An 11213-nucleotide genomic window follows, 5' to 3' on the forward strand; every position below is an offset into this window, starting at 1 on the left:
TGGAGTCAGTCAATCCTACTGAGCACTTCAGGGTTCTAAATATTTTATATAACCTGCCAGCAGCTGCTTAGATTTCAGGTTTCAGAATTATCTGTTTCTGTGTTTCAGAGAAACGGAGATCCGTGCTCAGAATGCAGAGAAGAGATCTGAAGATCTCGAACAGAAGCTGGAAGAAGCTCTGCAGAGAATCAGAGACCTCGAGTGTGAGCTGGGGAATGAGGGGAAACTCATCCCAGAAGCAACATGCAAAGAGGAGCAAGGTCAGGAAGAATCAATATTCTGAACCTTCTAGACTCAGAGAAGCAAGCCTTGAGGTTCATCTCTTGTTTAGTGCAGGACCCTCTCCTCCTGGGCATATCCTAGGATTTTGTCTGGCCTCTTTGTCAGAGGTCAGACAAGGAGGCTTTTATCATGATTCCAGGTTGAGAGAGAAAGAACTGCTGAACATGGCCCTAGTTTTTAAGAGAAAATAATCTTGTCTGATGTATGACACAGGATCTGTATCTAGGAGATCACTGCAATTGACTTCATCTTCCTTGTGAGTGTTCTATTTGAGATCACTGATCTTGTGGTAGAAAAGAAATACAGTGTTCCAGGTCCCTTCACTCTCAGAGGCCACAGGCTTTGTGTGTTTATAGCACAGGACATTTTTTGTCTCCAGGAGTTATTTAAACACTGCTGAGCTATGGATCTCACCCATATGGTGTGGCAGTGAGTTACTTCTCTCTGTTGTGAATGAAAATTTGTGCCCTTTGTCAACTGGATCCCCAAATATGTAAGAGGTGGAGAAAGAGAAAGAATGGGAATTCAAACTTCTCCCCATAGTCCTTTACTGTATCCTGTTTCTTTGACATCAAAGCTCAAGGATGTGATACACTGGGCACATTTTAACTCTGTGGTATTTTCAATGCCTCTGGTTTGTTGTTTTGTTTTTCTTTCAGAAAAATGTTCCCAAGATAGCATCTCAGAAGTTGAGACCTGTTCAAGTCCCAAAGCTTCCACATCTGGCCGCTCCAAGAGATCCAGATAAACCAAATATTTATAAAGCACAGTGATGTCTGAGTTGTTTTTGTGCCCATTTATATGGCCAGTAATGTTTCACCCCCAATCCACTGTCATTAATCCTTACCTACTACCCCAGTACCTTTGTGCCATCTCAGCATTTATGCTGGCTCTGTCACTTCCATATCTGTCTTGCTTGTCCTCTACCTCCTCCCACAATCCTAATATCTGTACAGCTTCTCTTCCTTGTAAGGGAGTTGCTACCCCAACTTTCTCCTACCCAACACCTGTCCTGCCAGCCCCCTGCCTCACCCCCTCCTCTTACCCTGTGCTTATCATCTGTTTGTGTTCTTCAGTCTTGTTCAGCCTCATGCATCACGGACCCATGGAGGTTGGATTATGTCATTTCCACCTTTTTCCTCTCATATCAAGTTTTTTCTATTAGTCCCAGCATGGCTGGCTGTATATCTGATAATGGGTACCTCCTTCATCCTCTGGGCTTTGGATGATACAGTGACCATCTGGGTGGTATTGAAGAAATTGTACAGAAATGCACAGATAAATTTTTGTATGTCTTGGAATCATCTAAAGATTTTGTCCTTTCAGAAAGCATGAAACAGCCTTGAAGCATGATCCTGAAGGCCTTTCTCAAACTGCTGCAACAGGAGAGCTGCTGGTAACCAAGGTCATAAAATCAGGCTTTAAATTATGCCAGTTCCACCACTTAGGGCACTGGAATGGTATTTAAAATGCATGCTCTGTGGCCCATCACTTCCTGTCCACAGTAACCTCTACAGCATCCACAGTGAGGTGGCCACCTGAGGTTTCTGCCTCTGTTGGGTCCCCAACTTTGGGAAGATTGTGCAGCTTTGAAGCTCTGCAAGGCCATCAGAGCTGCTTGGGTTCAGTGTGACTGCAATCTGACCCACACAGCTTGGAAGGGCAGGCAGTGAAACTGTCAGGAATCACACTGGCCCATACAATCCCCCACATAGATTCTGTTTTGGAAGCATCATAGATCCCTAATCCTGAAGAACATTTTTAATTAGGTTTTTCTTCTGTGAGATTTTTGAATGTAATATCTCCTGAAGGTAAAATGACAAGTTTCTGCCAGTTCTGTTTATGTAAAAGACAGAAGTCTTTTGCTTGGGACTCCTTGCTTGCTCTTTGCTGGAGCAAGGCATGTTCTTTGGAGCTGAGGATGCTCTTAGCTATCATTTGCCTTTTCTGTAACTGCAGAAAAGTTACATGTTTGAAGAAATGATGCCTGACTTCTGCAGAGTTGAGTGCAAATAGGACAATATGTGTGCCCTGATGTAGTGTTACATGTACCTGGAGAGTCACTCCTCAGGCTAAGTGTTGCTCCTTTGGGACATTATCTGTGGAAGTGTTGGTCCTTGATGTGCCAAGGAATCTTAGTCTGGACAGATCATTTTACACGGAGTTAGAAACACAGCCAGGGAAGTGCTCAGAGCAAAGATCATCTGCAGCTCACTCTGTATTATGGCACCCTACGTTGGGAAACCAGGGACCTGAATGAAAACTAACCAGAACCAGCCTTAGAGAAGTAACAGCAGAGCTCATGTTTACCAGTGGAAGGTTACAGAGTTGTTCTACTTCCCAGAGCTTGTTTTCCATGAGAAAACTCTGAGATCTATTACAGACACACAAGCAAGATCGACCCTGTGGTGGAATGATTTGGATGTGAAGCTACACCTGAAGGCTCAGATGCTTGTGTGATCATGGGTGAGTTTATGGGTGGGAAGGCTCAGATGCTTGTGTGATCATGGACGAGTTTATGGGTGGATGTACTCAAGCCCTTAAGTACAGCATCCTTGACACAGCTGCATTTAACAGAAGTATCACAGGTGATATGTACTGATGTGTGTGTTTCCAGCTGGCAAAGAGAGACTGAATAAAAGGAGTGAAAACACAAGAGTGTTGTGGTAACCCCTGCTAGACTTGTGCATGATAGTCAGTTACTGTGGGGGGAAGTTAAGGGCCACAAAGTCCCCACTGCCTTGGCCTCTACAGGCCACCAGTAGCCAAATGATGGTCCAGGAGTGGCTGTGCAGGGGGGGTCTACTTTGAAGTAAGAGGAAATGCTGCAGTAAAAGAGCAGGAGCAGAGCTGATGTCCCCCCAAAGGGTACCTAGATCAGAGAAACTGAGTGCAGATAGAATCTTTGCCAAGGGAAGGACTGCAGTATCTGTAGGTTTCTGGTAATTTCAAAGTACTGGTCATGGGAAAGAAACAGGACTTTTGAGGATTTTCCCTGTGCATGGAAGTTACTGAGGCTGCTGCATTAGGCAAGTCTCGAGGGTCTCAGCTGGGTCTTCCCAAGAGGTGCTGGATTCCCCCTTGCCAGCTCAGTGGGAGATGGTTAAACTGGTCACCTCTACCATTTGAGCTGCCCACAGGCTCAGAACTGGTCTTGCCTCACCCCCCAGTGGAAGCGAGCAGCAGCACAGCCTCCTTTCCTCGGCACAGCTGATAACACTTTGCCGGGCAGTGCCAAGGCCCGATCAAAGGCTGTTCTTTCCTCCTCCTCCTTTCCCTCCTGTGTTAGAACTCGGTCTAAGCACCTTGGCTGCCTTTGTGTGTATGTACGTGTGTGTGCGCGGGTGGTGCCTGAAATCCCCTATCCAGGACCCAGCACATTCCCTCCTCAACAGGAGAACCAGGCTGGCAGGATGCCTGTTCCCCCACCAGTTGTCAGGCTCACACTGCCACCTGCCCAGTTGTTTGGTTTGGGGATGGGGGCATTTAAGTCCACAGGGGCCAGGCTGTCCCTCCTGCCAAGGTGGTGGGGCAGGGTGGATCAGACCCTAGGGACCAGGCCCCTGGCCCTAAAAGGGCTCTCTGAACCCCCTGCTCCCACACATCCCAGCAGGGATGCTCCTTGTGCTCCGTATTTCTCTCCCTTTCCAAAACAATCAGAGGCTTCTTCCATGTACAATCCACCTTTATATTACAGACCTGGGCTTATGTCCCTCCTGCTTCCAGACCAGGACCTGTTGGTGGGCTGCCTTCTTGCTGTTCTCTGAGTAGAATGGACCAGAAGGCACTACGGCAACCATTTCTGGGATAGCTCTTAGAGCATGGGTGAGTCCTTCTTGTCTTTTGGGCTTTCTGGGAGCTTTGTGGTGTCTGTGAGGAGGCTGCTTACTGCTGGAGAACTCTGAGTAGCTGGTAAGACCAGGTTCATGGCATCCAAAGGCAAGGGCAGGATGAAAGCAGCTGGTTTCTCAGCAGTAAGGGAGTGCAGTGCATGGAGGTAACGGAGCTGAGCAGCAGCAGGGGCACTGGACAGGATCTCAGCTGCCACCCTCAGGGACTCAGAAACAGCCTTCTCACCCTCAGCAGCAATCACCTACCAAGCAGAGGAAGGAATACAGTTCCTTTGGGGCTGACAGTAAGCAGGACTGGTCACTACAGTGGGATCTGGCCACTATGGAATTCTTGCTGTCTGTAGATCACACTATTAATTAGACCTGCTGTTCCAAAAATTTGGAAGTGCAAGTCTAACTTGTTTTTCCTAGGCCCCGTCAGGGCTCACAATTGGGCACAGCCTGGCTGAAAAAAGCATGGGAGAGGGATATTCTCCAAGGGAGGCCTGTGGGAAGGGTGCTGGACGTCAACCTTACCCAGGCTCTTGAGCAGTTCCATGCAAGAGTTGGAAACCAGCCTTGGCTGAGCAAGGTGTGGGGTACATGACTGGTGACAGCAAAAGGGTAAACCCTGTCCCCATGGAGATCACCATGTGCCCAGGGATAGCCCCAGACTTCTTGCTGTGCTTTTTCTGTCCTACCTGTAGGCCTGATGCCAAATCTGGCACTCCACTGGGCTGCCCCAAAGTATTGTTGTAGGTTCCCTTGCTAGGCACAGCTCTTAAACATGAATTAAAGGAAACACATCTTCCCAGAGCTGTATCCTTGTGTGGCATGTCCGAGGGACCTCAAACCAGGGGTGAGAAAAGGAGGAGGAATGCTTTGGAATAAGATCAGAAGTATTCAGTGTCAACTTACCCTCACTTTGGTCTGTCTCTGGGCCTCTGCTTCCACAGCCAGAGACTGCCGGATTTCAGCTGGCAGCTGCACATTGTTGCTGTGGAAGTAAAGGACAGGGATTAGCTGGGCTCTGGGCTCTTCTGGCAGCACTGGAGGGTCAAATCTGAGGCTTGGAATGGGCTTATCATTCAGCCTCTGCAGAGCAGTTCACTCATGTTCTTTTCTCCCTGGGTGTCCCTCTTTGTATGTCTGTTACCTGTTAACACCATTCCCATCCTTCTTTCCAGCCTGGATTTCTAATCACCAGGCAGCAGAGAGGTGACCTCTTGTCTCTGTAATTCTGGGGCTTTGTGAGACAGCAGAGAATCCACTGGGAAACTGCTCTCAAGACAGGCACAGGCATTTCCTCCTGTTCACAGATTTACTTGTTCACTGCTTGGCTCTTTCTTCCAAGCTCCTTCATAAGATGAGCAAGTGCCACCTTTCTGCATGGGCTTCTGAGTGATGAGCCCATCCCTACAAGCATAAAACCCTAGGACCTTTGATCTGGAGTGGGACAGAGAGGGTTCAGTGCTTGCTGTGCTTCTTGGGCTACCAGAATTGCATGCAAACTGCCTGCAGTAGTGGTGAAATGGTGATGAGACCCCAGCTAAGGATCCTGCCCCAGCTGTCAGTGCAGGAGCAAGCACAGTCTCAGCATGTAAAAGTTTAACACGAGGGTGAAAGGGCTGGGGAAAATAGGGAGGTGAGAAGTGAGGCTCTACCTTCTTCAGGGAGAGAGCCAGAGGCAAAGCAGGAAGAGGAGCAGTTAGGAGGGAGCAGGGCAGGATAGGTACTTGCAAAGGGCCAGGGAAGTCCCCTGTACTCCCATTTCCTACCTACATTTCTGTTCTCTCGACTTTGATCCCCCAGCAGCCTGTGACTGCATCCAAAGCCACCTGCAAAGAGGAATATGTTTAGAGCATGGGGAGAACACCAGCCCTGGCCTTGGCCCCTTGCAGGGAGTCAGGCTTTTTATAAATGAAATTACTTCCCTCACTTCCAACTGGTGTTTTTTCCCAGGAGGTTAAAGCAATTTAATTGCAGAAGCACCTTTATCTCCTGGCTGATGCTCTTTCTCTCCAAGAGAAGTTCAGAAAAGGCTCGATGTGCCAGAAGGTGCTTCATTGTGGTCTGCACCAGCAGCTGGATGGCACTGGAGATGCTGGTCAGGGTGGTGAGGAGGAGAGAGGCATTCTCCAACCGGTAGTAGCAGATGGCATCTATCTCCAAGGTAACCATGTCTTTTGTCACCACCTAAGCAGAGGGAATTAGGGGAGATGGAGATGCTTCTGACAACTCTAAGGTAGCATAGAAAAGCACACACTTAAGAGAATGATGATAACTAGCTGGATAGTTATGTCTGTAGTTTCCACCTCTGTTACTAACTGTGAGCAAATTAGATGTGCTGACCCCTTTGGGCAAGCAGTCTCCTCAGTGCATCTGAGAAAGAGCCTTAGTAGGTCACCCTCTTATGCTGCATTTCCCTGCCTGCTGCTGCCTGGTCCATTTGTGTTTGAGAGCATTTGTTGTGTCCTGAGGTGTGTGCTCAGTTATTGTATCTGCAGAAAGATTTGCTGTACACCATGGAGGTGAGCCTGGAGATGCTACCAGACAAGGACAGTCCAGCTGGCAACACAGACAACACGTCCCAAAAGGAGAGCTGGGCCTAGGGGGTTGCAGGTTCAAGGGTTAGAAATGAGGGTTCAGCCCTTTCTTTCTCCTAAGCTTATACAGGAGCAGAGTACCACCCTTACTTTGTTGTAAAATCTTAATCTGAGCTCCTGTCCCTGCTGCATGTCTTAAGTGTAGTGGATAAAAAAACCTGGTCCAGTATTTTTGGCCCAGTCACTCTCTATTGTTGTATGTTACCCCTAAGCCATGTCAAATTGAATGGGTTTAAAAGCAGTAGTTTTAAAAAAGAAGAAAATTGAGTGTGGTGATTTCTGTTTTCAAATTTTTTGGTTTTGCCTTCCATTTTCTGAGGTGTTAGGGTTACTTCAAGATGTTTTTTTCCAACTTTTCTATGCAGGGATGAAGGCTGGAAGCATAAGGTGTAGTGTTAAAGAGATTTTAAAAAATTCATATATAGAGGGGGTGTCAGCCATACCTGATGGAAGGGGATCTCTAGGGTTTTGAGGCGCAGGTCTATCTTGTGATATGTGTCCAGACAGGGAAGGAGAAAGAAAAGGCCTGTGGGAGAAAAACAAAGGCAGCTTGTGATCATCAGAACCACACTAATTGCCCCTCCTGCTCTGGAGAAGAGGGGAGGGTTTGGCATGCAGAACTACAGTGGAAAAGCAATATATAAGATCAAATTCTGAGTCTGTTTCTGTGATGGGAAAAGCCATTAGAAACTACTGGCCTTAAAAGGAAGGGAGCAAAAGCATCCTGTCTCCTTTCTGGCTATTCCTGCTTGGAGGGCAGCAGTGTGTGAGTTTTGTCAGAGCTGGTGGTAGCTCAGTAAACACCTTACCAGGCCCTCTGGCTCTGCCAGGAAGGAGATGCCCAAGCCGGAAAACGATTGCTCTCTCATACTCCCGCACTACCTGCAGAGGGAAACAAAACCTATGCTGGAGATAAAGGCTTAGGGATAGGGAAAGGGGCAGCCTTATGCCCAGCAGACAGGTATGGGAGCATGGGAAAACCCTCAGAAGGGATGATTTCAGCAGCTGTGAGCTCATGGTGTTATGGAGACCCTTGACTCCAGAAGTGTTGGCCAGCCTTGCATTTGAGCAGAGCAGGAGCAGCAATGAGACAGCCCAGCATTTGGGAGAGAAGCCCATGTTACAGCTGGCCAGCATTCCACTTCCTTATAGCCTGGACAAACTTGAGCTAAAACACCTTGAGCTCGAGGTTGTGTTGTGGTTTTATTTTTGCTTCCAAGATAACCATATGTGCATGTGCTTGCATGTGTGAGGTTTGAGCCTTACGACTGACACCTGTTGAGAACGTGAAATTTCCTGAGGTAGGAATCAAAACATGCATACTTGTATCCATGCTATGAATCTGAGAAAAAGCTATTAGCAGATTTTCCCTCTCCCTCCCCGAGTGATTAATCTCAAAAATTTAGTTATATTTGAAAGTATTTTTCTTTTAAAAAAGAGAAACCTAAGCCCCCACCTGCTGAGACTGCAACAGGAGTATTTGATAGTTAGTGGCTGCACCCTGGTGCAGCCCTCTGAGGCAGCTACATGTCATAAAGGATAAGTCAAAATTAATGATGAGTTGAAGGGTTGTAAATATGCCTTGAGCCCCTCCCTGGAAGTGTTCAAGGCCAGCCTGGATGGGGCCTTGAGCAGCCTGATCTAGTGGAAGCTGTCCCTGCCCACGGGGGGGGGTTGGAACACGATGGTCTTTAAGGTCCCTTCCAACTGAAACCATTCTGTGATTCTAAATAGGGCTTCAGACCAGGGAAGCTTAATGCTCATGTCCAACATGTGCTGAACCAGGGAGTTACATCCACATCAGACATCAAATGCTAAACCTAGAGAGGCCCCATAACTCTTCTTACCTTCATGCAGAACCAGACAGAAATGGGGAAGGTCATTAGGACAAACAGGAATGACAAGATGGTCAGAAGCCACTCACAGATGCCCAGACCTGGAGACTTCACACCTAGGGAGAAATCCAACATGACTGTGTTCAGAGAGGACTGGTCCAAAATATGATGGCCTGACAAGTGCCTGCATAGATCAGCTTCAGTGTTCTCCCTATTTGGCACTCTCTGTTGTTAAAGAATACTCCCTGCCCCAGGTGGCCAGGAGCTGCTAGGCTGTGCTGGCAGATTTTGTTCCTGTTTTACCAGCAGAAAAAGAGCCATGCTTCTCCATAGTGCCTTGACTGGAGAGCAGCCTGGAGCTTGAAGACCTGTGGCTATCAAGCAGTGTCAAAAGGCTCAGAACAGGCAACTCACTGGCTGAGCAGGGATTTCAGAAACTTACCTGGAAAGATAAGCTAATGGCAAAGAGAAAGATTGCAAATAAGAAGTAGCTTTGAACATGCAAAGCCTGAGGTGCCCTTTTCTATCAGAGTGTGTTGGGTCCTTCTGAAACAGGATTTTAGTGGGACCAAGCCACTGGTGCTGCTGAAATCTTCCTGTGCTCTTCAGCAGTCCATCCCAAGGTGCTGGAGGCTGATGAGGTGGTGAGCCTCAGGTGAGTAGTACCTTCTGCATCTCCCCAAAATGAGGGTGGATGATCTTGCTCTGGCTGCTATTTGTTGTGCTTTTGCCTGGGGGAAAATCTTCAGGTGTGGCATGCAAATAAATAGATTACTTCTGGCTGTGTCTAGGCCTAGAGAGCAGACCACGTTTTCCAGTAATGAAGTTACCATCCAGGCATCCCTCCCATTTTTAATCCCTTCTGGCCCTTTACCTGCCCCTTTACCTTTGGAGCTCTTTGCAGAGCCACCAGGCCCAGAGGGAGGTTCAGATCACCAGAGCTCCACCACACTGCTCTCTAGCTGAGATTCCAGCAGGCAGAGACAGTTGAGAAAAATTAGTTCCCAGAGAGGCAGGAGGATCAAGTCTGAACCTTTGTGTCATTCCAGGACAGCAAAGGCACTGGTGTAGAAGCAGACAAGTGCCCCTGTCCCCTGTGATACACATTCTGCCAAAAGACTCACAATGTTCCCTCATGTCATGATAGGCTACCTAACACACGGAGAGGAGCTGCTCTTATCCAGAAGGGGAGCTACAAGTGTAGTCTGTGCAACGTGTGTGTGATAACACTCACTGCTGAAGAGAGCAGAATCACCCTGTTGACCACACAAGGTCAAAAAGCCCAGAGCTTTCCAGCCCCAACCCTTCCCTAAGGCATACCTTCCTCTTGCAGCTCACTGTCCAGCAATGCCATTGCCTCCATTTCTTCATCAGACACCACTTCATCCACGTCCACCACCGTGGATGTGTGCACCCTCCCGTCGGCCCCTGCAGTGCTCTTGATCTCCTTTGCTTTCTCCTGCTTTCTGTCTCCCCTTCCTTTGCTGGCTTCTCGGCCACTCTCCTTCTTCTCTCGTCTGCTCTGTGGAGCTGGGGACTCCCCAAATCTCCTGTGAGACTCCCTGGAAGAGCTCCGAGACCTCTTATCCATCTTCATCTGTGCAGAGGAGCACACAGCAGCCTGTGGGAGTTGGATGAATCTGTGCTCGAATTTATTGCTGCAGGCAGGAAAACCAGACCGTGGGGAGGGGAGGGGGGAGAGAAGGGAAGGTGTCAGATTAAGGAGGCTTGTTTCAAGTTTACCACAGGCTTGTGATATTTATCAGACAACAGACAGTGAAGTGAGCAAGCTGTTTCCCAGCTGCTCTGTTCTCATCACACACTGCTGTGCAGATGGGAAGGAAGTTTAGACCTGGATAGGGTGGATTCGAGGGCATCTTCATGCCTTTGGAAATAAAATACAACCAAAGGCACTCATATGATTTTTAGTAGATGGTTTCTGCAAAGCTGTTGAAAAGCAAACTAAAAGTAACTTGTGAGACATATGGCTCCAAAGACCTCAAAAGGTGAGAGTGACCCAGGACAACAAACACCAGGGTGAAAAGCCTTTACTGGTGAGATCTGTGAAGAAGATATTGCAGAGAACAGCTGGGTGAGCAGCATCTCACACTGGTGTGATCTCTAGAAATCCTGTGGCTGGCACAGTGGAGGGACACTGGCAGCAAACTCCCTGCCTCTTAGAGTCACCTCACTTCACAATTTATTGGGGAGGGAAACAAGCTGGTTCCAGTTCAGGCATGAACCTTCCTGACTGGTATAAGGTATGGAGGCCACTGCAGGGTTAGATCTGTTGAACTGAAATCCCCAAAAGAGGTTATGCTAAATGACTCCCAAGTTTGCCATAGCAGCAGTGTGGCAGAGCAACCATTAAAGCTTTTTCTTTTCACGCCACACAGCCTGTGGTGACATTAACAGAAACCACTGCAAGAAACACTTTTAAAGTGTTTTAAAGTCACTGATAGCACTAAAAGAAACCAGCTAGAAATCATGCTGGAGCAAGGCTGGAAGATAAAGCAGTGACTTCCCTATCAACAAGGCAGTGCTGAGCTCAGGGATGCTTGGCCGCTGGTGTGGAGGAGTGCCTGGAGGGATCCCAGAAGCCAGCTGGGGAGGTGCTGCTCTTGTGTTTTTCACAGATTCCTGCTTTATTGGAGACTTGT

General features: G+C 48.0%; 2 protein-coding genes across 3 annotated transcripts in view; one reads left to right on the top strand and one right to left on the bottom strand.

Annotated features, from left to right (window-relative positions):
* AXDND1 (axonemal dynein light chain domain containing 1) overlaps positions 1-1049 on the top strand; it is a 19475-nt gene extending 18426 nt beyond the window's left edge. Inside the window, exons 24-25 of the mRNA XM_071751180.1 lie at positions 109-260; positions 942-1049. Of these exons, the coding sequence (XP_071607281.1) occupies positions 109-260; positions 942-1030 (241 nt within the window). The 3' untranslated portion in view covers positions 1031-1049. The remainder of the gene's footprint in view (positions 1-108; positions 261-941) is intronic.
* The window catches only part of NPHS2 (NPHS2 stomatin family member, podocin), a 17715-nt gene extending 6521 nt beyond the window's left edge, over positions 1-11194 (bottom strand). Inside the window, exons 1-8 of one of the 2 annotated variants that reach the window (XR_011727227.1) lie at positions 9874-11194; positions 8566-8669; positions 7528-7600; positions 7162-7244; positions 6105-6308; positions 5895-5950; positions 5031-5109; positions 3982-4375 (exon numbers count right to left, since the gene is read on the bottom strand). Coding sequence is in view for 1 of the 2 variants with exons in the window: in XM_071751193.1 (XP_071607294.1) it covers positions 4097-4375; positions 5031-5109; positions 5895-5950; positions 6105-6308; positions 7162-7244; positions 7528-7600; positions 8566-8669; positions 9874-10150 (1155 nt within the window). In the remaining variant the exon portion in view is untranslated. Of the gene's footprint in view, positions 1-3946; positions 4376-5030; positions 5110-5894; positions 5951-6104; positions 6309-7161; positions 7245-7527; positions 7601-8565; positions 8670-9873 lie in introns of those variants that run through there. The other variant, XM_071751193.1, reaches the window with a different exon arrangement.
* Between the last annotated feature and the right edge of the window lie 19 nt (positions 11195-11213).

The sequence above is a fragment of the Heliangelus exortis genome, chromosome 8, assembly GCF_036169615.1.
Source record: "Heliangelus exortis chromosome 8, bHelExo1.hap1, whole genome shotgun sequence".
Taxonomy (NCBI): Eukaryota; Metazoa; Chordata; class Aves; order Apodiformes; family Trochilidae; genus Heliangelus; species Heliangelus exortis.